Raw genomic sequence first — 26,221 nt, forward strand, 5'->3', positions numbered from 1 at the left:
TGCGACCATCTTGTTACTATGAGATTTGGGGAATGGCCCTTCATAGTCCCAGATTGCAATAAATGTGACTCTTTAATTCGACTTCTTGAGGCGTCCTTCTGTGATTCGCGGGGTACATTACAACACATTCTGTGGATATAATCAAGTGCAGGGATTCAGAACAGGCCTCCCAAAGTGTGCCACTTAGGCATGTGAATTATTTTGAGCTGAAGGCAATCAAAACCCTATAGGCTCATGAGAAACATTGACCTCATCCTTAAAGAATTTAAATCAGAACCCTAACTGGTTTGGTGGACTGAAAGGTCCCAGGTTCGATTCCGGTCAAGGGCATGTACCTTAGTTGTGGGCACATCCCCAGTAGGAGGAGTGCAGGAAGCAGCTGATCAATGTCTCTAACTCTCTATCCCTCTCTTCCTCTCTGTAAAAAAATCAATAAAATATATATTTAAAAAAATTTTTTTTTTAATTTAGAGGCCTCTCCCATAATAAGATTTACCATGAGAAACAACTTTTTTTTTTTTAAGTATGTTTTTACTGATTTGAGAGAGAGAGAGAGAGAGAAACATCGATCTATCGGCTGCCTTCTGCACACCCCCTACTGGGGATTGAGCTGGCAACCTGGGCATGTGCCCTGTGACCTCTTGGTGCATGGAAGGACGCTCAATCAACTGGGCCACACTGGTCAGGACAGGAGAAGTAACTTTTTTGACCTTTCTATATGGCAGGGCAAACTAGTAATTACTGAACATCTGTTCTTTTTATTGCCCTGCAATGACCTTCCTCCCCTCTGAAGTCCCAAGGCACCTTACCTCATTCTTTAGCTCATAATGTTATATATACCTTATTTCCCCCTTTTTGTCTTTGAACCTCTCATATGTGTGGGTGTCTATGAGTCTCTCATGTATGTGGGGTCCCCATGCATACATATGTAATTAAATGTGGTCATTTTCTCATGTTAATCTGTCTCATGTAGACTTATTAGGCTAGGCCAGCCGAAAGAACCTTGAGGGTAAAAGGAAGTTTTTCCCCACTCACATAACTATAGGCAAAATTTAAAAATCTACCTGTTCATCACATTGTTATATAGGTAAAAACCTAGATAATCTGGAAATGAAATAACTGGGAAATGGTTGTATAAATTATGAACTATATGACAAAGTACTATGTTCCTATTTAAAATGGTGTTTATAAAGTTATTTTTAACAATTTAGGAAAATGTTTATGATATTATCTTAGGAATGCAATGAGCCAATCAGATAACCATATACCCATCCATCCAACAAATTTATTGAATGTCTATTTTGTGCCAGACACTGCACAAGGTTCAGAAGATCCAGCAATAAGCAAGACTGGCATAGTCATTTCCCTCAGGAAGATGACAGTCTTAAGATGTAATTTATAATACAGTCTGATAACGCTGTGATAGGCATTAGCACAGGTGCGACAAGCACACAGAGGAAGAATAGCTCTCATAGCTTGGTAGGTCAGTGAATGAGGACCAGATGAATAGACATCTAACCTGAATAAAGAGGAGCTAGCTAGGCAAAAAAAAAAAAAAAAAAAAAAAAAAAAAGCTTCATGAAGAGATTTGAGCATGTGCAAAGAAGGAATATAGCCTGCTGAAGGAATAGAAAGTTAAGTGAGACTAGAAAGTGTTCAAGACAGCCAATATGAGAATGAGAGGTAGGGGACAGGGAGGAGAGAGGGAGAAGCAGAGCCTCTGAGGGCAAGACTGAGAGCAGCCATAATTGCTAGCCCCGCCCTGTTGATCCCTTGGGACCCGCCCTGCCCAAGCCCTACAGGGAGACTTCTGCTGGATAGCCTCAGGCAAAGGCTAGATTAACACCTCCCTAGAGATCCAGGAGCCAGGAAGCCCAGAGGTCAGAGTGGAACCATAAAAGACACACTCAGGGGGCAGACTCAGTGAGCACCAAAGCCCCATCGAAGCAAGTCTAGCCCCAGAGAGGTGTCTCCAGCACAGAAGTTCTCCCACTGCAGACACAGCTGATTCTCACAGCCAATTGGCCTGAAGGTCAATTCCTCACAGTGATAACTACAACAATCAAGGCTTAACTACAACAAGACTGTGCACAAAGCCCACAAGGGGGTGCACCAAGAGTGTCTACCTCAGGTAATTGGGACACTTAGCACAGAAAGGCACTCTAGCGACACAGCGAAGCATAAAAAATGCCGAGACAAAGAAACAGGACACAAACAACAGAATTGGAGGAAAGCAAACTGTTGGATATAGAGTTCAAAACCACACTTTTAAGGTCTTTAAAGAACTGTCTAGAAGCCGCTGATAAATTTAATAAGGCCCTCGAAAAGACTGGTGAGACCGCCGATAAATGTAGTGAGATCTTCAAGAAGACTGGTGAGACCGCCGATAAATGTAGTGAGATCTTCAAGAAGACTGGTGAGACCGCCAATAAATGTAGTGAGATCCTCAAGAAATCTAATGAGACCCTTGATGTTGTGATAAAGAATCAACTAGAAATTAAGCATACACTGGCTGAAATAAAAAATATTATATAGACTCCCAACAGCAGACCAGAAGGTCGCAAGAATAAAGTCAAAGATTTGAAATATGAAGAAGCAAAAAACACCCAACCGGAAAAGCAAAATGAAAAAAAGAATCCAAAAATATGAAGATAGTGTAAGGAGCCTCTGGGACAGCTTCAAGTGTACCAACATCCGAATTATAGGGATGCCAGAAGATGAGAGAGAGCAAGATATTGAAAACCTATTGAAGAAATAATGACAGAAAACTTCCCCTACCTGGTGAAAGAACCAGACCTAAGCTGCAATCAGACATCCTTAGCGCTGCTGAGGAGGCAGGAGAGGCTCCCACCACCACTGCTGTACTGGCAGCCATCAGCCTGGCTTGTGGCTGAGCAGAGCTCCCCCCTGTGAGAGCACACTGACCACCAGGGGGCAGCTCCTGCATTGAGCGTCTGCCCCCTGGTGGTCAGTGTGTGTCATAGTGACCAATCATTCCTAGTCTTTCTGCTGTTAGGGTCAGTTTGCATATTACCCTTTTACTATATAGGATAGAGGCCTGGTGCACGGGTGGGGGCCGGCTGGTTTGCCCTGAAGGGTGATCCGGATCAGGGTGGGGGTCCCGCTTGGGTGCCTGGCCAGCCTGGGTGAGGGGCTGATGGCTGTATGCAGCTGGCCACACCCCCTTCAGCGCTAAGGATGTCTGACTGCAGCTTAGGTCTGCTCCCCGCTGGCAAATGGACATCCCCCAAGGGCTGCCAGGCCGCCAGAGGGATGTCTGATTGCCATCTTAGCCCCAATCCCCCAGGGAGCAGGCCTAAGCCAGCAGGTGGTCATCCCCCAAGGGGTCCCAGACTGCGAGAGGGCACAGGCCGGGCTGAGGGGCCCCCTACCCCCGAGTGCACAAATTTTTGTGCACAGGGCCTCTAGTCTTTTTATATAAAAACTAGAGGCCTGGTGCACGAAATATGTGCATGGGTGCGGTCCCTAGTCCTGACCGGCAATCAAAGCATGAGCATCTGGCATGGAAGGGCAGGTCCCAGCTGACCTCTGGACCCTGGGCAGCACCTGGGCCCCCGGGCTCCCACGTGCCCGCCTCCACCTGAGTCACAGCACCCAGCACCCAAGTCCCCATGCGGAGATGTGGTGACTGTAGCCGGATACCGCGAGCCGGGGCGCAGCATGGGCCTCGAGGTCACCTTGCGGCGCCGCATGGAAGCTGAGCGGGCAGTGTACCCTCTCCCGGCCAACCAGCCTCGCAGACAGGCTCCTGCACGAACTCACAGGGAGCCCAACCGGCACCTGCAGTCCTGGCAGCTGTGGCAGGCTCACCCAAAAGAGGCCAAGCGGGTGCAGGGCGGGCTCCTCGGGGGGCACCTGACACCTGAGCGCAGGGGGCGGGGGAGGGGGGCTTACCCGGTGTGCCAACCCTGGAGTCCCAGGGAAGGGTAGCAGGGGGAGTGAGAGCGAGCTTGGCAGACACCCCACATTCTCACCACACCTCCGTCCCTGTCACCCCCGCCCCCAGGTAGCTGGCAAGAGGTCGCAGCCCCCCACTTGAGCACCATGGGAGGTTGGTCACCACCACCCACCCCCAATTCTCAATCCCAGCCTGCGGCCCGGCCGCAATCGGGTGATCAGGACCTGCCAGTCTCTGGTCACTGTTTGTGGGGTGATAGGTCAGGGCTGGGCCCCCGCCTAGCTCCCTCAGCACCTGGAAGCCGGGTGGCGGCCCTGCCCTCCAACGCCACTGCAGATCGCCATCTGTGGAGCGATCAGCGGGGCAATTGGGCCCCTGCTCGCACCCACCTTGGCCTGGTGCCCCCTGCTCACCTGCTTCACCATCCCACCTCGGTCCTGCTCTCATTGGAGCCCATTGGGGCCAGCAGCACCTCCACTACCACCCGCTGCCAGCACCATGTCACCAACGCCCGCCATGTTCCGCGCCGCCCCCTGGTGGTCAGCGCACATCATAGCGAGCGGTCAAATTCCCAGTCGAGGGGACAATTTGTATATTAGGCTTTTATTATCCTATCTAATAAAGAGGGAATATGCTAATTGACCCTCACACTGTCACAAAGATGGTGGCAACCACAGCCAATAAGGAGGGATTATGCTGATTGAGTGCCCCGCACTCAAAGATGGTGGCGCCCACAGCCAATAAGGAGGGAATATGCTAATTGACTGCCCCACCCTCAAAGATGGCAGCGCCACAGCCAATGAGTGAATATGCTAATTGCTGCCCCACCCTCAAAGATTGCAGTGCCCACAGCCAATAGGAGTGAATATGCTAATTGACTGCCCCATCCTCAAAGATTGCAGTGCCCACAGCCAATAAGGAGGGAATATGCTAATTGCTGCCCCACCCTCAAAGATGGCAGTGCCCACAGCCAATAAGGAGGGAATATGCTAATTGACCGCCATGTCCTCAATGATGACAGTGCCCAAAGCTACAAAATGGCAGTGCCCAGTCCCCCGTAGTCCTGCCAGGGTGGTGGGCACAACGCAAGGTCAGGCCCACTAGGCCCACTTCACGTGCCTCCAGAGTCCCCCAGTTCCCTCAGTCCCCCAGCAGCCCAGGGCCGGCCGAGTCTTGCGTTACCAGCAGTGGCAGCAGCAGAGGTGTGATGGCGCGTTGTCTTCCCCTCATCACCGGGTCACCTTTCACCCCTGAGGGCTCCCAGACTGTGAGAGGGGGCAGGCCAGGCTAAGGGATCCCCCTCCAGTGCATGAATTTTCATGCACTGTGCCTCTAGTATAGGATAATTAGCTTAGGACTCAACTACATAGATAAACAGTTTAGTTGCTATTGAAAACAAACCTTTCAAACATCCATCAAGCACTCTACTAAGTACTGAAGCTATAAAGAATTCAAGGTGTACTATACAGTGGTAATAAAGATAAGTAATAAATGCTATGGAAAACCACAGAATGGAAACACTACAAGGTCTGTTACCTGAAATATTTTCTTCCTCCTGCTACCCCGAGCCCATAACTTTTCCTATACTTTTAAGACAGCCAAATACAAAGAAGTCAATTCAGCTTTAGTTTCAAATTAGACATCTAAAGGCCTCAGCATGAGAGTCTTCTTTTTTACAGCTGCATAGTAGGCCACAGCTTTTCTATCCACATCTACTGATGGGTACCTTTGAGACAGCATGGAAGGACCTGGAGAGTATCATGCTAAACAAAATAAGCCACTCAGAGAAAACAGTATCACATGATCTCACTCATATGTGGAATCTAATGAACAAAATAAACTGACGAACAAGACTGATCCAGAGACATAGAAGCATGGAACAGACTGATGAATCTCAGAGGAAAGGCAGGGCTAGGGGGGTTGGTGGGGAGAGATTAACCAAAGAATTTATAAGCATATATGCATAACCCATGGACACACATGATAGTGTGGTGAAGGCCTGGGGGGACTGGGAATAGCTGAGGGGTGGAGGGGGTCCATGGGAAGTAAACGGGGGCATCTGTAATACTTTCAACAAGAAAGATAATTCAAAAAATAAAGGCCTTAGCATTGTGTTCTATTATTGGGGCCTGGCTTTTTTTTATTATTAAATATACTTTTATTGATTTCAGAGAGGAAGAGAGAAGGAGAGACTAAGATAGAAACATTAATGATCAGAGAGAATCATTGATCAGCTGCCTCCTACACACCTCACACTGGGGATCAAGTCCATGTGCCCTGACCAGGAATTGAACTGTGACCTCCTGGTTCAATTGAACTGAGCCATGCTGGCTGGGCAGAGCCTGGCTTTTTGGGGAAAAAAAAAAAAAAGTTTTGCTGAGTTTCAAGGGGCAAAATGCTTTAATGGACTCAGCATACAATGAAAGATGAGTATTTATGTAACAGCAGATTTTTCTTCCAAAAGTTATAAAATTATCAACCTAGAATGCTACCAAATGTAAAATACCATGTTAAAAAAAAGTAATATGATGACATTTTCAGACATACAAAGCTGAAAGGATTTGCCACCATACTGCAACATCCCCACTAAGAAATGTAAAAGGGAGTTCTTTAGGCAGAAGAAAAATAATAGCAGATGGGAATATGAATTTACACAAAGGAATGAAGAGCCCTGGGAGAGGTAGTAACTACATGGGTAAATATATAAGTTTTTTCTCTTATTGTTTAAATGTCTTTAAAAGATTATTTTTTGAACAAAAATAATAATTCATTGTGGGGTTTATAACATGTAGGGTATGGCAAAAGTAGGCTTACAGCCCTAGCTGGGTTGACTCAGTAGACAGAGGAGTGGATAGAAGGGTCCAGGGTTCAATTCCAATCAAGGGCACATACCAAAAAGTGGTTGCAGGCTCCTGGCCTTGGTAGGGGGCATACAGGAGGCAACCAATTGATATGTCTCTCTCACATCGGTGTTTCCCTCTGTCTCTCCCTCTACCTTCCACTCTCTCTAAAAATCAATGGAAAAATATCCTCGGGTGAGCATTAAAAAAAAAAAAAGTAGGCTTACAGCTGTTTGTATGGAAAATAATAAATCTATAGTAATAAAATTATACTATGCTAATTAGACCAGAAGTCCTTCCGGGTGACCTTCTAGATGAAGCTGGGGCTGGGAGGGAAGCCCAGGTCCCACTTGCCAGAGGGAAGCCGGTGCCGGCAGCTGGGGGAAGGAAGGCCTATTCTTGCACAAATTTTGTGCATCGGGCCTCTAGTAATAATATAAGAATAAACTGTTTCACATACTCACAACTATAAATCTACTTTGACCTGGCCAGTATGCAAAAGAAATACTCACAGGAGATGGAAGTATACTATTAGTGAAGAGGTATAATATCATTTAAAGATAGACTATAATAAAACATAGAAAAATGGAATCATAAAATAAATCCAAAAGGTGGCTGGAAAAAGGAAATAAACAGCTGGAACAAGAAAACACAGATAGTAAGATATTAAAATAAGAAAATAAAATATGGGATATACAGGCACAATCATCCTTTTCTCTCTCTTCCTTTTACTTGACAAGAGCAATAAAAGCCAGGACCTGCTCCCAGCTGGCTCTACCTGACAACAGGTAGTAAGAATAAACTCTCTCTCTTGTGCTCCATCTCTCCTGGCACTGAAGAATGTTCATTAGAGTCTAACGGTAAAATTTACCTCCCCTCACATCACAGTGGCAAAAATGCAAAATTCTAAGTAATAGGAATGAGGATGGGTGGCCTGTAGGATACAATGATAGGTGACATAGATGCTTTGGTAAAAAGCTATTAGGGTTACTGACTTTTAGAGTCAGTATTGGATTTAGGTCTCGTCATCCATTTTCCTAAGAGGTTGTTGTTTGTTTTGTTGTAGTTTTTTTGGTAACCTCTTGTAGAGTAGAAGAAGAGCCAAGCTATGGTTTGAGTATGTGAGGTCCCCTGGCTAAAATTCCATTTATTCACATTTCATTTTCATCCAAATTCTTAACACCTAAGTTAAGATCCTTAAGAGCATTAAAACATGCAAACAAAAATCACATGATAGAATAACATGTGTACCATTAAAAACTATGTGAATTCAGGAGGAGAAATAATCACATCCCACTGAGGGATCAAAGCATCATAGAATTAGAAAGGATCTAAGTGTTCTTCAAATCTCAGGCGCCAACAGATGGGCAAATCCCCTTACAACATTCCCATCAAGTTGTTACTTGTACTTCCCAGGCACAGCCTCTGTGCTCCATGCTCTCAGGAAGCAACCTATTCCACTTTTGAGAAATCATGTTCGTTTTTTCCAGTATCAGCCAAAAAATATTCCTTCCCATGATTTCTTCCCAATGATCCTAATTCTTCCCACACTCCACAAGTTCATTCCTTCTGCCCCATACAAACTTTCAGATGTTAAACGGTCATTAATTTATTCAACCATCCCCTTTACATGTGTAAAATCTTGTACTGGACATTGTTCAGGGCACAGAGACAAATGAAATTTGGATCCTGCCTTCACAGGCTCTTAGTCAAATAGGAGAGATTTTTTTAAAGCCATAAATAATATAATACGTACTACAAACATAAATGTCAAAAGAGAAATGCAGAGAAAGCATAGCAAGAGTTCAGAAAAGGGAAAGATTAATGCAATCTATGGAAGGGGTCAAGAAGTCAGGAAAAGCTTCATGACTGTTATCTGACACTTGAGATGGACCTTGAAAATGGGCTTTTCCACTGAGAATAGGGCAGTGAAGTAGAGTCCCGTGGGTAAGAGTTTGGACTCTTGAAATACACGGCCCGATTTGAATCCTAGCTTTGCCACTCTCTAGTTTGGTGACTTTGTGCAAGTTACTCTGTGCTTCTATTTTCCTTTTTTATAAAATATAAAAATATGCCCTAGCCGGTTTGGCTCAGTGGATAGAGCGTCAGCCTGCGGACTCAAGGGTCCCGGGTTCGATTCCGGTCAAGGGCATGTACCTTGGTTGCGGGCACATCCCCAGTGGGGTGTGTGCAGGAGGCAGCTGATAGATGTTTCTCTCTCATCGATGTTTCTGGCTCTCTATCCCTCTCCCTTCCTCTCTGTAAAAAAAAAAAAAATCAATAAAATGTAAAAAAAAATATATATATATATATATATATATATATATATATATATATATATATATATAGGTATGAGATTTATGCATTTATACATGAAAAATACTGAGAACAATATCCAGCACTTGGCATTTTATAAGTGTTTGCTGTTGTTGTTATTATTATTGAGAAAATAGCAAAGACAGAGTTTGTAAAGGTGAGAAGGCATTAAATCTGTCTTGGTAAAAGCAAACAGTCCAGTCCAGTTTAAACATGCTTCTTCTTCGTGCTTCTCCCCCAAAACCCAAGTAGGTACAAATGTTAGCACAGAACGCGGCATATGGTGGGTATTTAAGAAATCTTCACCCTGCCATTTCCCTTCCCCTTTTCCTTTCCTTCTTGGCTCTGGTTTGTACTTTGCCTAAGGTAGTCATATTCTGCCTTGCATTATGATTATTTGTGTTATTACATAATCTGTCTCTTATATGCTTCCTAAGGTTATCTTGTATATAATAGCCCTCGTTCCCAAATCTGGCTGTGCCTGAGAACCTCTTGGGGGAACTTTAAAAATAAATAAGTTGTGTCCAGTCAGTGTGGCTCAGTTGGGTGTCATCCCAGGCCCATGCACCAGGAGGTCTCCAGTTAGACTCCAGGTCAGTTGGGGCACATTTCCGGTTTGTAGGCATGATCCCTGGTGGGAGACATGGAGGAGGCAGCCGATCTATATTTCTCTCTCTCCCTTCCCCTCTCTCTAAAAAAACAAACAAAAAACAATAAAAACATATTTAAAAAAATAATTAAAAAATATATATGTATATGTTGTTAGGATCAACCTGATGTAGGATTCAGAATTTCCAAAGGTATTCCAAGGCCAGGAATGTACATATTTAAAAGTTACAGAAAGTTCTTAATCTATCAGTAAACCCCATATTTGGGAACCAGTTACCAATAGCACCTAATGATAAGGTGGGCACACAATACTTTCATGGACTGAAAAATGGAAGATCAGGACATAAAACTAGGTTGAAGCCATACTAGAAAGGTACTAAATGTCAGGCTGAATTGGTACAAAAGGCCAAACTAACCAACTTCAAAGCAACAATCCCTTATGAGGAACTTTAAAACAAAGGCACTTTCATGCACTTCCGGTATACATTAATATGCATTTTCAAAAATCAGAGATAGGAGTCCCAGCAACAACACAGAGTGGGGTAACGATTAAAGAACCAGCTCTGGGCAGGGGACTTCCCCAAACCAGTTTTAAGTGCAATACAGAAAATAAACCCTAACTACTGGACAGAGAGGCCATATAGCCTCAGAGGTCAATCCAGAAACTGCCACCCAGAGGTTGAGCCACAAACTGACTCTTAGGTAAACACAAATTAAGGCAGTCTGGGAAACAAATACGGCCTGCTTTAAAATCAGGACTGTGGTTTACAACACGGAGGAACAGTGTATCGCAGGGAAATTCAACATTCTCCTGAATACCTGGAAGGACTAAGGCAAGCCAGACTGAAGAGTAGAAAAACCGAAGGACCTTCACTACTGCAAATTTTTATTTATTTATTTTTATTCTTTTTTCACCTTTTAACTAAGAAACCAATTTTTTTTTCTTTTTCCATCACCTGATTTTACCCTTTTAATTACTACATTTTTATTTTTAACCAGTATTATTACTGCTACCATCTTACCATTTTTTTAAAGTGTCGTTTTATTTTCTCTTTATTTTATTTTGAGATTAGTGTTCTACATTATATTTTCATCATTCCTTCAGCATCATTTTTCTCTAACTCAATTTTACCTCTATGCTAAAACCCTCTTCCTCACTTTTCCCTTTTGTTGTCCTGTTTCTCTTACCCTATTCCTGCTTTAGATTTTCCCTACTCCTTCTTTTCACCCCCTGTCAAAATTTCACCCTACTTATATATCCTATTTCCAATTTCCTGTAAATCCTTATACACCTCTCCCTTATCTTTCTTCACTATCCAAATTTTTTTTTCTTTTCTCTTTCTATTGTTTTGTTGTTGATTGCTTGATTGTTGAGTGTATTGGGGTTTTTTTTTAGGATTGTTTGTGAGGTTGTTTTGCTTTTTTTCATTTTCTGCTGATCCCCCCTCCCCCCCCCCCCCCCCGGTTGTTTTTGTGCTTCTGCTTTTCTGCTTTCCCTTGCCTTGCTTGATATTATTGGTTGTTTGTAATTTGCATTCATCTCCAGGGATCTGTTGCTGGAATTTGTTGGGATTAGTGGCGGTTCTATCGGAGTTTTCTCCTCATATAAATAGTCTTTTCCCCTCTTCTACTTCATTCTCTCTTACTTTTTTTTCCTCCTTTTTCCCAATTTCATTTTTGCACTCCTTTTTTTTCTTTTCCTTTTTTCTTCTTTTTCTTTTTTCTCTTTTATCTTTTTTATCTTTTTCTCCTCTTTCTTCCTTATCCCCTAATTCTCTTAGCTCAGGTGGTCACCTTTGTTTGGGGTTATTAATATCGTGAATACATTTGTATTCAGTGCCTGGTACATTGTGTTAGGTCGGAGAGAGCCCAGGATCAGATACATGTGATGAGACAATGGACTTCCCCTGGAATTTCTCACAGATCAACGTGCCAGACACAGATACCAGCTTCTTCTCCCTTAATCCACATACCCCCACACAGATACTGACTTCTTTCTGAATACCCCCACCCATTCCCTGCGGCAGAGAATTCCCCAGCTCATGTCCCTGCCCCTCACCCAACCACAGTATAAAAAAAGCGCCCCCCTCATTGTTGGCGTGAATCCACGTGCCCTGTCCTTGGGGTACGTGGGTCTACCGGGGACGCAGAAATAAACCTTTTCCTTTCCTTTCTTTTCTGATTCACTGGACTCTCGATTTCTTGCGCCGCCTCCTGAGCCACCAAACCTAACACATTGTGCCGTGTTGTATTGTATTTTGTGCCTTTAAATCAGCACAGCAGATCCAAGCAACAGCAGCCTCCTGATCACCACACCCTCTGCCTGAGGAACAGCAGCTGTACGTGAAGCCTCCCCCCACCAGCCAGAAGAGCCACCACAGCTGTGAACAGCACCCACCAGAGGAGCTGCTGCCAACTGAGGAGCAGCTGCTACCACAACCGCCCGAGGATCAACCACAGCCCGAAGAGCCACTGCCACCCCTGGAGCAGCCACTAAACGACTCAACGTCTAGATATGTCAGTGAGATCAAACATGGGTAGACAAAGAAACCCCCAAAGGAAAGAAAAGGAGGACTGCCCAGAAAAGCAGCTAAGTGATACAGAGGCATGCAACATGACAGAAAAAGAATTCAGATTAAGGGTCCTAGAGTGCATACACCAGATGGAGGAAAAAATCAAAAGCTTATGCAAGAAGCAAGAAGAAACAGATGAAAATATCAATAACTTACGTAAGAACCAAAAAGAAATGAAGAGCGATATAGTTGCAATAAAAAACACCATTGAAAGTTTCAACAGTAGACTAGGAGAAGCAGAGGACCAAATTAGTGAATTAGAAGACAAGGAAGCAAAACACACCCAAACTGAACTGCAATTAGAGAAAAAAATTAAAAGACAGGAGGAGAGCCTAAGGGAGCTTTGCGACATGAAATGAAACAACATACGAATAATAGGGGTGCCAGAACAACAAAAAGAGGAACAAGGATTAGAAAACCTATTAGAAGAAATAATATCAGAAAACTTCCCTGAGGTGGGGAAGAAGTCACACAAGCACAGAGAGTCCCAAACAAGGTGAAGCCGAAAAGACCCACACCAAGACACATCATAATCACCATGGCAAATGTTCAGACAAAGAGAGAATCTTACAGGCTGCAAGAGAGAGACGGAAAGTTACATACGAGGGATCTCCCATTAGATTATCAAATGATTTCTCAACAGAAACACATCAGGCCAGAAAAGAATGGACGGAAATTTACAAAGTGATGCAAAGCAAAGGACTGAATCCAAGAATACTCTATCCAGCAAGGCTATCATTCAAAATTGAAGGGGAAATAAGAAGCTTCACAGACAAAAAAAGGCTAAGAAAGTTTATCACCACCAAGCCAGCAATGCAAGAAATGCTAAAGGGACTGGTGTAAAAAGAAGAAATAAAAAGCTCAGAAAGAAAACAGAAACACAAAAAAAGAAATGGCTACAAACAAGTACCTATCAATAATAACTTTAAATGTAAATGGACTAAATGCTCCAACCAAAAGACATCGAGTGGCTGAATGGATAAAAACACATGACCCATACATTTGCTGTCTACAAGAGACCCACCTCAGAATAAGGGACTCACACAGACTGAAAGTGAAGGGATGGAAAAATATCTTTCAGGCAAATGGAAAGGAAAAGAAAGCTGGGGTAGCAATACTGATATCGGACAAAATAGACCTCAAAGTGAAGGCCATAACAAGAGATAAGGAAGACCACTTCATAATACTAAAGGGAGCAATACAACAAGAAGATATAACCCTGATAAACATATATGCACCCAATGCAGGAGCACAAAATACATAAAAAACTCCTGGAAGATATCAAAGGAGAGACTGACAACAATACAATCATAGTAGGGGACTGTAATACACCACTGACATCACTGGATAAATCCGCTAGACAAACAATCAGCAAAGAAACAGCAATCCTAAATGACTCACTAGATCAGATGGACTTAATTGACATCTTCAGAACACTTCACCCCAAAGCCACGGAATATACATTCTACTCAAGTGCTCATGGACATATTCAAAAATAGACCACATACTGGGTCACAAACAAAGTCTCCCCAATTTCAAGAAGATTGAAATCATACCAACCATCTTCTCAGACCACGATGGCATAATATTAGAAATAAACTATAATTTAAAAAAACCCAAAATATTCAAACACTTGGAAACTGAATAGCATGTTATTAAATATGGATTGGGTTACCAATGAGATCAAAGAAGAAATTAAAAACATCCTGAAAACTAATGACAATGAAAACACAACAATCCAATACCTATGGGACGCAATGAAAGCAGTCCTGAGAGGGAAGTTTATAGCTCTACAGGCCTATCTCAAAAAACAAGAAAAAATGGTAGTAAATCATCTAACTCTACAACTCAAAGAATTAGAAAGAGAGCAACAAGAAAACCCTGGAGTGAGCAGAGGGAAGGAGATAATAAAGATGAGAGCAGAAATAAATGACCTAGAGACCAAAAAAACAATACAGAAAATCAATGAAACCAAGAGCTGGTTCTTTGAAAGGATAAACAAGATTGACGAACCTCTAGCCAGGCTCACCAAGAAGCAAAGAGAGAGGACCCAAATAAACAAAATCAGAGCCAAAACCGGTTTAGCTCAGTGGATAGAGCATCGGCCTGAAGACTGAAAGGTCCCAGGTTCGATTCCGGTCAAGGGCATATACCTGGGTTGCGGGCACATCTACAGTAGGAGATGTGCAGGAGGCAGCTGATCGATGTTTCTCTCTCATTGATGTTTCTAACTCTCTACCTCTCTCCCTTCCTCTCTGTAAAAAATCAATAAAATATATTTTCTTAAAAAAAATCAGAAATGATAGAGGCGAAATAACAACAGACCCCACAGAAATACAAATGATTGTTAAAAAATACTATGGACAACTCTACTCCAACAAACTAGACAACTTGGAGGAAATGGACAAATTCCTAGAAAAATACAACATTCCAAAACTCAATCAGAAAGAATCTAAAAATCTCAACTGGCCAATAACTATGGAAGAAATTGAAGCAGTCATCAAAAAGCTTCCAGCAAACAAAAGCCCAGGACCAGACAGCTTCACAGGGGAGTGTTACCAAACATTCAAGGAAGAACTAAAACCTATCCTCCTCAGACTACTACAAAAAATTCAAGAGGAAGGAACACTTCCAAGTTCATTCTATGAAGCCAGCAACACCCTAATACCAAAACCAGGTAAAGACAACACAATGAAAGCGAATTACAGGCCGATATCCCTCATGAACATAGATGACAAAATCCTCAACAAAATCGTAGCAAATTGGATCCAGCAGTACATCAGAAAGATCATACACCATGACCAAGTAGGATTTATCCCAGGGATACAAGGATGGTACAATATCCAAAAATCAGTAAACGTGATACATCACATAAACAAATTGAAAGAAAAAACCACATAGTCATATCAATTGATGCAGAAAAAGCATTTTACAAAATCCAACACCCATTTTTGATAAAAACTCTCAGCAAGGTGGGAATAGAAGGATCATACCTCAACATAATAAAAGCCATATATGACAAGCCCACAGCCAACATCATACCCAATGGACAAAAACTAACACCATTTCCCCCTAAGAACAGGAACAAGACAGGGATGCCCACTCTCACCACTCCTGTTCAACATAGTACTGGAAGTATTAGCCATTGCAATTAGACAAGAAGAAGAAATAAAAGGCATCCAAATTGGAAAAGAGGAAGTAAAACTGTCATTTGCAGACGACATGATATTATACATACAAAACCCTAAAGACTCCATCAAAAAACTACTAGACTTAATACATGAATTTGGCAATGTAGCAGGATACAAAATTAACCCCAAGAAATCTAAGGCATTTCTATACACCAATAGTGAACTCTCAGAAAGAGAGACTAAAAAAACAATCCCATTTACCATCGCACCAAAAAAATTAAGCTACCTAGGAATAAACTTAACTACAGAGGTAAAAGACCTCTACTCAGAAAACTACAGGACGTTGAAAAAAGAGATAGAGGAAGACATAAACAGATGGAAGAACATACCGTGTTCATGGATTGGTAGAATCAACATCATGAAAATGTCCATACTACCCAAAGCAATCTATAAATTCAACGCACTTCCCATTAAAATACCAATGGCATGTTTCACAGATCTAGAACGAACTCTCCAAAAATTCATCTGGAATAAAAGAAGACCCCGAAGAGCTGCAGCGATCCTGAGAAAGAACAAAGTAGGTGGGATCTCAATACCATATATCAAGCTGTATTACAAAGCCACTGTTCTCAAAACTGCCTGGTACTGGCACAAGAACAGACATATAGATCAATGGAATAGAATAGAGAGCCCAGAAATCAGCCCGAACCAATATGCTCAATTAACATTTGACAAAGGAGGCAAGAACATACAATGGAGTCAAGATAGTCTCTTCAATAAATGGTACTGGGAAAATTGGACGGATACATGCAAGAAAATGAAACTAGACCACCAACTTACACCATACACAAAAATAAACTCAAAATGGATAAAGGACTTAAATGTACGACAGGAAACCATAAAAATTCTAGAAGAATCCAAAGGCAACAAAATCTCAGACATATGCCAAAGCAATTTCTTCACTGATACAGCTCCTAGGGCACTTGAAACTAAAGAGAAAATGAACAAATGGGACTACATCAAAATAAAAAGCTTCTGCACAGCAAAAGAAACCATCAACAAAACAACAAGAAAGCCCACTGCATGGGAAAACATATTTGCCAATGTCATATCAGATAAGGGCCTAATCTCCAAAATTTATAGGGAACTCATACAACTTAACAAAAGGAAGATAAACAATCCAATCAAAAAATGGGCACCGAAACCGGTTTGGCTCAGTGGATAGAGCGTCGGCCTGCGGACTGAAGGGTCCCGGGTTCGATTCCGGTCAGGGGCATGTACCTGGGTTGCAGGCACATCCCCAGTGGGAGATGTGCAGGAGGCAGCTGATCCGTGTTTCTCTCTCATTGATGTTTCTGACTCTCTGTCTCTTTCCCTTCCTCTCTGTGATAACTCAATAAAATATATTAAAAAAAAAAATGGGCAAAGGATCTAAATAGGCACCTTTCAAAAGAGGACAGTCAGAAAGCCAAGAGACATATAAAAACATGCTCAAAGTCACTAATCATCTGAGAGATGCAAATCAAAACAACAATGAGGTACCATCTCACACCTGTCAGACTGGCTATCATCAACAAATCAACAAACGACAAGTGCTGGAGAGGATGTGGAGAAAAAAGAACACTCGTGCACTGATGGTGGGAATGCAGAATGATGCAGCCACTATGGAAGACAATATGGAGTTTCCTCAAAAAACTACAAATGGAACTCCCATTTGACCCTGTGATCCCACTTCTAGGAATATATCCCAAGAAACCAGAAACACCAATCAGAAAGGATATATGCACCCATATGTTCATAGCAGCACAATTCACCATAGCTAAGATCTGGGAACAGCCTAAGTGTCCATCAGTAGATGAATGGATTAGAAAACTGTGGTACATCTACACGATGGAATACTATGCTGCTGTAAAAAAGAAGGAACGCTTACCATTTGCAACGGCATGGATGGAACTGGAGAGCATTATGCTAAGTGAAATAAGCCAGTCAATGAAGGAAAAATACCTCATGATCTCACTCATTCATGGATAATAAAGACCATTATAAACTTATGAACAAAAATAGATACAGAGGCAGAGCTGCCTCAAACAGATTGTCAAACTGCAGCGGGAAGGCCAGGGAGAGTAGGGGGGCAGAAGCGGGGGGTAAGAGATCAACCGAAGGACTTATATGCATGCATATAAGCATAACCAATGGACATAAGACACTGGGGGGTAGGGGAGGCCAGGGGAATGTCAAGTGCGGGGGAAAAAAGGAGACATATGTAATACCCTTTGTAATACTTTAAGCAATAAAACAATAAAAAAAAAAATCAGAGATAGTTAAGAACATGCCAGAGTCAAATTTTACATATTCATTTTAAACCAGAGCGCAGTAAGTGTTAAGTAATACGTATGAAAGCACTTTACAACCTGTGATAGAAAATGATGACATTATTTGGACACTAATTTATTTTTTGTTATATGACCATTACAATGTAAAACAAACTCAGGTTTAATGTGATCTTTCTCTTTGCAAAATCTAAAAAGACTTGATATTTTTAAACTGAGTGAATGAGGAGAAACCAAGATGGCGGCATAGGTAAACACCGGAAATTGCTGCTTCGCACAACTACTTCAAAAATACAACTAAAAGACAAAACGGACATCATCCAGAACCACAGGAAGGCTGGCTGAGTGGAAATTCTACAACTAGAAGGAAAGAGAAAAGCACACTGAGACTCAGAGGAGGTGCAGTGTGGAAGTAAAGTGCAGAGGTACGGAGGCGCACATGGAAAGGGCTGGCAACTGAGGACGTGTCTGACTTTTTCAATCGGGAGGTATTCTCAAGCTCCTGGCTGCTCTGAACTCCAGTTCAGGGCGAGTCTCTGGGCACCCAGACTCATACGGGGAGAAACTGGACTGTCTGGCATCGGTCGGAACTCGAGGGCGGCTTTCTCTCAGTGGTGCTTGCAGCGATTACCGGGACACTGAGACCCTGGGCCCCTTAGGGCAGGACTGAGGAGCAGCCATAAGCTGTTTGCTCTACCCTGCTGATCCCCTGAGACCCAGGCTCACCCAAGCTGTGCACAGAGGCTTTTGCATATGAAAGGCCTGGCCCTTTGCAATCTGAAAATTACCTAACAAATTGCAGCTGGGTCAGAGAGACCCAGAACTTCCAAAAGAAGGCCCAAGGCCCCACAGCAGCTTGCATTGCTTCACAGCTGGGCCTCATCTGGGCACCTCCAAATCCCAAACAAAGAAGAGGAATCTGCAGATCTCTCCATAGCTCCTGCTGGGTAGCCTCAGGCAGAGGCTAAATTAGAACCTCCTTAGAGATCCAAGAGCCAGTGTACCCGGTGGTCAGAGTGGGACCATCCAGATTACAACTCCTCAGATCCATAAGGGACACACTCAGGGGGCAGACTCAGTGAGCACCAAAGCCCCACTGAAGCAAGTCTTGCCCCAGAAGGGTGTCTTCAGCACAGAAGTTCTCCCATCGTAGACACAGCTGATTCTCACAGCCAATTGGCCTGGAGGTCAATTCCTCCCAGTGATACCTACAACAATCAAGGCTTAACTACAACAAGCCTGTGCACAAAGCCCACAAAGGGGTGCACCAAGAGTGTCCATCTCAGGTAATTGGGGAGGCTGAGCCACTGGGCCCTATAGGACACCTAACAGAGAAAGCCACTCTACCAACACAGGGAAGCAGCCAAAATGTGGAGACAAAGAAACAGGTCACAAATGACAGAAATGGAGGAAAGCAAACTACTGGATATAGAGTTCTAAACCACACTTTTAAGGTTTTTCAAGAATTTTCTAGAAACCGCCGATAAATTTAGTAAGACCCTCAAGAAATCTAGTGAGACATTCGAGGATATGAACAAGGAACAACTAGAAATTAAGCATACACTGACTGAAATAAAGTATATTATACAGACTCCCAACAGCAGACCAGAGGATCGCAAGAATCAAGTCAAAGATTTGAAATACGAAGAGGCAAAAAACATCCAACCGGTAAAACAAAAAGAAAAAAGAATCCAAAAATATGAAGATAGTGTAAGGAGCCTCTGCGACAGCTTCAAGCGTACCAACATCCAAATTATGGGGGTGCCAGAAGAAGAGAGAGAGCAAGATATTGAAAACCTATTTGAAGAAATAATGACAGAAAACTTCCCCTACCTGGGGAAAGAAATAGACTTACAAGTCCAGGAAGCGCAGAGAACCCCAAACAAAAGGAATCCAAAGAGGACCACACCAAGACACATCATCATTAAAATACCAAGAGCAAAAGACAAAGAGAGAATCTTAAAAGCAGCAAGAGAAAAACAGTCAGTTAACCTACAAGGAAGTACCCATACGACTGTCAGCTGATTTCTCAACAGAAACTATGCAGGCCAGAAGAGAATGGCAAGAAATATTCAAAGTGATGAATACCAAGAACCTACAACCAAGATTACTTTATCCAGCAAAGCTATCATTCAGAACTGAAGGTCAGATAAAGAACCTCACAGATAAGGAAAAGCTAAAGGAGTTCATCACCACCAAACCAGTATTATATGAAATGTTGAAAGGTATCCTTTAAGAAGAGGAAGAAGAAGAAAAAGGTAAAGATACAAATTATGAACAACAAATACACATCTATCAACAAGTGAATCTAAAAATCAAGTGAATAAATAATCTGATGAACAGAATAAACTGGTGATTATAATAGAATCAGGGGCATAGAAAGGGAGTGGACTATTCTTGGGGGGGGGGGAGGGATGTGGGGGGTGCGGGAAGAGACTGGACAAAAATCGTGCACCTATGGATGAGGACAGTGGGAGGGGGGGTGAGGGCGGAGGGTGGGGTGGGAATTGGGTGGAGGGGAGCTATGGGGGGAAAAAAGAGAAACAACTGTAATAATCTGAACAATAAAGTTTTAATTTTTTAAAAAAACATATGATAACACTTTGGAGAATGATTTGGCAGATCCTTATAAAGTTAAAAATACATCTACCCTATGACCCAGCAATTCCACTAAGTCCGTGGTCGGCAAACCGCAGCTCGCGAGCCACATGCAGCTCTTTGGCCCCTTGAGTGTGGCTCTTCCACAAAATACCACGTGCGGGCGTGCACGTACAGTGCAATTGAAACTTCATGGCCCATGCGCAGAAGTCGGTATTTTGTGGAAGAGCCACACTCAAGGGGCCAAAGAGCCACATGTGGCTCGTGATCCGCAGTTTGCCGAGCCGCGGTTTGCCAACCACTGCACTAAGTGATTAACCCTAAAATGCAAAAGATATGTCCACAAATAGACTTGTACAAAAATGTTCACAGCAGCCTTATTATTATAGTCTCAAATAGGAGTGCCTGGCTGGCGTAGCTCAGTGGTTGAACATTAACCTATGAACCAGGAGGTCACGGTTCAATTCCCAGTTAGGGCACATGCCCAAGTTGTGGGCTCGGGTTGCGGGCTCGATCCCCAGTGTAGGGCAGCCAATCAATGATTCTCTTCATCATTGATGTTTCTATCGCTCCCTTCCTCTCTGAAATCAATAAAAAAATATTTTCTTTTTAAGTTATTTTCTATTTGGTAAAACATTGTTATACTTTCCTTTAGTTCTTTATATATAGTTTCCTTTAGTTATTTGCAAATAGTTAAATAACTAATTTAAAGTCTTTTTTAAAATTTATTGAACTTATTAGGGTGACATTGGTTATAGATTTCAGGTGTACAATTCTATAATACAACCTCTGTATTTAAAGTCTTTATCTAGTAAATCCAATGTTTGAGCTACTTCCGTTTCTATTGACTGCTCCCCGCCCCCCCCCCCCCCCGCCCCCCGTGTATGGGCTACACTTTCTTGTTTCTTTGTACATCATATTGTTTTTGTTAGAAATTGTACAATTTAAATAATATAATGTGGCAATTTTAAAAGTCAGATTCTCCCCTCTTCCCAGAATGTGTTTTTGTTTTTTTATCTAGTGACTTTTCCAAACCAATTCTATAAAGTCTGTATTCTTTGTCACAATTGGCCACTGGATTTTCTTCTTGGTTAGCTTAGTGGCCAGCTACTGGCTGGACAGAGACTTCCATAAGTGCCTGGAACTAATAAGTATCCCAGTCTTCGCAGAGGCTCTGTGTATTTTGTCACAGCACTCACCCAGGCAGTTTACAACTCCACTTTAGCATTTACTTCCTGCTTATGCACAGCCCCAAGTTTAGCCAGAGGTAAGCGCTTAGGACCTTATTGTCCTTCCTGGGCATACACAGAATCTTGGGCATACACACAGCCTTATATTATGTACTTGGTGTCCTAGATCAGGGATTTTCAACTGTTTTCATCTCATGGCACACATCAACTCATTACTAAAATTCTGTGGCACACCAGAAAAAATAGGTTTAATTTTGATTCATTCATACTGGGTGGCTATGTTGTGTTGAGGTTGTCATTTTTTAATTTGACAATCTAAGGCAAGCATGTCAAACTCGCGGCCTGCGGGCTGCATGCAGCCCACAAGGAATATTTTTGTGACCCAGCCAATACTACAAGGTATGTAAAAAATGTTTTAATAAAAATTTGGTAACTTAATTTTTACAAATCCTGTTATACATAATTATTAATAACGAACTAAAACATTTGCTAATGACTGGTTACTATAATCATGTTGCATTCATTTCCCTTACGCGCCTTACACGCAGGCGTACCATTTCTCTCCACTGATACTAGCAGTGAATATTTTAGCAGCCGATTGACACATCATTAGTCTTGGACTGACTTGTTTGGTGTGTGCAACAGGAAATATTTCGCTTTTGGAGAACAAGAAAAATAGGTTTATTTACGTTACGCTTATTAATTTGTGCAGTTATTCAGTGTCTGGTAAGTTAATGTTCAAGAAAAACTATTAATTTTTATTAAAATGTTCTATTATTTTATGTTAACGACTAGGGGCCCGGTGCACGAAATTCGTGCACTGGGTGTGTGTGGGGGGGGGGGGGGAGTGTCCCTCAGCCCAGCCTGCCCCCTCTCACATACTGGGAGCCCTCAGGTGTTGACCCCCATCACCCTCCAATCGCAGGATCGGCCCCTTGCCCAGGCCTGATGCCTCTGGCTGAGGCGTCTGGCCCGGGCAGCGGGGACCCGCAGCTGCAGCGGCCCCACGATCGTGGGCTTCGCTTTAGGCCCAGGCAAGGGACCCCTAGCTCCCGGGACTGCCAGCTTCGACCATGCCTAGCTCCCATCGCTGGCTCCACCCCTACTTCCTGCTATCACTGGCCAGGGCGGAAAAGGCACCTGATTCTCCGATCATGGCTGGGGGGCAGGGCCAAGGCGGCCCCAGGGCCGCCTTGGCCCTGCCCCCCAGCTCTTAGCTCCCCCCTGGGTTTCTGATCACTGTCAGTGGCAGGGGGCTTCTTCCTGCTTTCCCTTTCGCCTCCCTGCATTGTGCCTACATATGCAAATTAACCGCCATCTTGTTGGCAGTTAACTGCCAATCTTAGTTGGCAGTTAATTTGCATATAGCCCTGATTAGCCAATGAAAAGGGTAGCTCGTACGCCAATTACCATTTTTCTCTTTTATTAGTGTTGATTACTCATTTATTTCAGCCCTTTGTATTCAGCATGTCTCTATCAAAATAAACCTATGTTTCTATGAAAATTGAAGCTTTGTTTTTTTGTGGCCCACCTAATCTTAAACCTTGTTTATTTGGCCTGTGTTAGCCTTTGGGTTTGACATGCTTGATCTAAGGGAAAAGAGGTCAGTGTGCTGGACTAAATAATCAGGTATCGCATGTTTTAAAAATTCTTGCAGCACACCAGTGTGCCTTGGCATACCGGTTGAAAACTGCTGTCCTAGAGTCCCAGGAATATGTCACACATTTTCAAAGCCTCCTACAAACATCTCATTGCCCAGATTTTTCTTTAGAAGTTTTTTTGTTGGTTTGTTTTTCCCCCCAATTGTTATTGGTACCTCAGGCAGCTATGTTGTAAAATAGTTGTTGCTGATTGTTCTTAACAAATGTCCTGGGAAAATACTGTTTGCACATGACAAGTTCTCAGTTAGGTTACATAAAAACAAGACTTTTGATTAGGGTTTACCAGGAATGACAAGTCACATAATGACAACTCTCTGAGAAGGGGGTTTTGAAAGAGTTCTAACTCCATTCTGACTCCTCCAGTGCCAACGAAACTATTAACTCTCACCATGACCACAGGTGGTTGGTTTCCAAGGCTACTATAGAGCCGGGGAAAGGAGGGTACAAGTCAAAATGCGACAAAGCTTGCTGTTCTTACAGAAATTAAATTATTTCTTTTGTTGTTGCTGTTGCCTTGATTTTTTTCTTCAGCTATTTGTTTTTAATAATCTCCTAGATTGTTGTAAGCCATTGGTTAATTTCCAATGTTCTGAAAGAAGTTAATTTTGACAATTTTTGCCAGTGTTCTTGGTACTTTATAAAGAACAATATTTTCAGATGTTGTTATTTTCCCACCCCCAATGACACCACTCTCATTCTCACTTTTAGATTCCTCTAAAAGATATTAGACTACTTAAGGCAATAAAAATAATAATATGAAATAAGCCAGTCAATGAAAGAAAAATATCACATGACCTCACTCATTTATGGATAATAAAGACCATTATAAACTGATGAACAAAAATAGATACAGAGGCAGAGCAGCATCGAACAGACTGTCAAACTACAGCGGGAAGGCTGGGGAGGGTTGGGGGGCGGGAGGGAGGGTAAGAGATCAACCGAAGGACTTGTATGTATGCATATAAGCATAACCAATGGACACAAGACACTGGGGGGTAGGGGAGGCCGGGGGAATGTCAAGGGGGAAAAAAAAAGGAGACATATGTAATACTCTTTGTAATACTTTAAGCAATAAAACAAAATTTAAAAAATAATAATAATATGTTGTGGAGTTTATAATATATTCAGAAGTACAATAATAGCACAAAGGATTAAGAGGGGAGTAAATGGAAATATTCTGCTGTAAAAATCCCTTACATTTTATGTGAAGTATAACATTATTTGAAGATAGACTGGAATAAATTTAAAAATCGTGTTGTAAATTAGAGCAAACACTAAGGAATAAAAAAAAGAAATAACCCAATAAAAGAGAAAGTAAAATACTAAAAATTACCCAATTAATAAAAAGATAGCATGAAAAAGACAAAGGAGCCAAAGAACAGACAAGACAGAAAACAAAAAGCAAGGTGGCACATTATATTGCAACTACCTGTGTGTAGGTATCTTACTATCTCTCTCTCTTACTCTCCATCTATCTATGTACACCTATTTCTCTACTAAATTATAAGCTCACTAAATGTGAGTGATAAACAGAAATGAACCAAAATTAATTGCTGTAATGAATACACTATTAATTCTAGCATATCTATTTTGGAATCTTGAAATTTATAAAATTTTGCTAAATTAACTAATTCATATATAAGACAATATGGAAAAATATAAAGCTCACCTATCTATATAAAAATAAGTCCCAGAATTTGAATACTAAGTTATTTTAGAAATTTCTTTGTATAATTCCTTCATTTTATAATTAAGGAAACTAAGAATCAAAGTGATTGAGTAATTGGTAATTAATCAAAATAGTCACACAGCCAGTCAGCAGTACAGCCATAATAAAATTCATATTTCATAAGTTCTAGTTCAGCTCTCTCAAAAGAAAAAAATTTCCTTGCAACACCAACCACATATATAACTATATATAATTAAGATGTTCATTTCAAATAATTCATACCTAGCAGGTCTAGCCAGATGTCTATTTGGAAACATCTTGTTAACTAAGTTGTATACCTACTTGAAAATACTCAAACTTTAAAAAATACAAATTGTTAAACTTAGAATATCAACTAATTCAAATTCTCATCAATTAATCAAGATCACTGTAATATATTGTACTTAAAAATAAAAAATACTCTGGCTAAACAATCATTTAAAACACTGGCTACCAAGTTTAGAGAATACAATCTTTCAAATCAAGAACTAATCATTCACACGCCAAATGATAACAAACAGTGTGTGAGCTCTGTGCAGCATTACCTGTAGCTCCTAGTGGGTGTCCCTTTGAAATCAATCCACCACTAGGATTTATGACCCACTTTCCTCCATAAGTATTATCTCCTCTATCAACCAGTTTTCCACCTTGTCCTATAAAAGAAAAAATATATTCACAAGCGTTACAAATAATATTGGAACAAATGACATGTTTTTTAAACTTCCATAGAGCCAACAATTTCTTACAGCAAACATTTTTTAACAGTTCGAACTAATAACAAATTGATATAAGCACATTTAAAAGTTAGGTAATAAATATTGAGTAATAAAGGCATATACTTTCAGAACATTTCCTATACGAAAAAAGCACCTATTAATTCCTAAGAGTTCCTGGCTTCCAAAATTGCTACAAGTATAACAGAAATTCAGAGACCCCCCCAAAAAAAGAAGTGAAATGGATACAATTAAATTATAACCACTTTAAAAATTTGTAACTTTGCCAAACTATAATCATTTCCCTACATTTTTAACTGTACTCTCATATACTATACAAATATTCTTAATAATCAGGAAAGAGGGAGGGAGAGGGACAGAAAAAAGAGCACTTTATGAAATAAAGGGAAATGGCTGAAAATACTGTTGAGCCATAAATGTAAACTTAAAAGAAAAAAATTACATTACATTCTTAGCAACTTCAACATTCCTATAAATTCTCATGACATTCTTCCAAATGGTAAAAAAGTAAATAAAAAGCATGCATTGCATAAATTATTCCTCCAGATGATATTTCTGATAAAGTAATGAGAGGTAAAATCCTGAGGTAATGAGGATAATGGTGGTTGTCCG

General features: G+C 41.7%; 1 protein-coding gene and 1 long non-coding RNA gene across 4 annotated transcripts in view; both read right to left on the minus strand.

Annotated features, from left to right (window-relative positions):
- Positions 1–26,221, minus strand: part of SCP2 (sterol carrier protein 2) — a 114,807-nt gene that overhangs the window by 46,171 nt on the left and 42,415 nt on the right. For all 3 annotated transcript variants that reach the window (XM_059689552.1, XM_059689551.1, XM_059689550.1), the window contains one exon: positions 25,421–25,528. In XM_059689552.1, coding sequence (XP_059545535.1) covers positions 25,421–25,528 — 108 coding nt within the window. The remainder of the gene's footprint in view (positions 1–25,420; positions 25,529–26,221) is intronic.
- On the minus strand, positions 5,396–8,825 carry LOC132231066 (uncharacterized). Its single transcript, XR_009451981.1, has 2 exons — positions 7,518–8,825; positions 5,396–7,476 (listed from the first exon to the last, which is right to left on the minus strand). It is a non-coding gene; the product is annotated as an uncharacterized LOC132231066 (long non-coding RNA).

This window comes from Myotis daubentonii, chromosome 3, assembly GCF_963259705.1.
Source record: "Myotis daubentonii chromosome 3, mMyoDau2.1, whole genome shotgun sequence".
Classification (NCBI taxonomy): Eukaryota; Metazoa; Chordata; class Mammalia; order Chiroptera; family Vespertilionidae; genus Myotis; species Myotis daubentonii.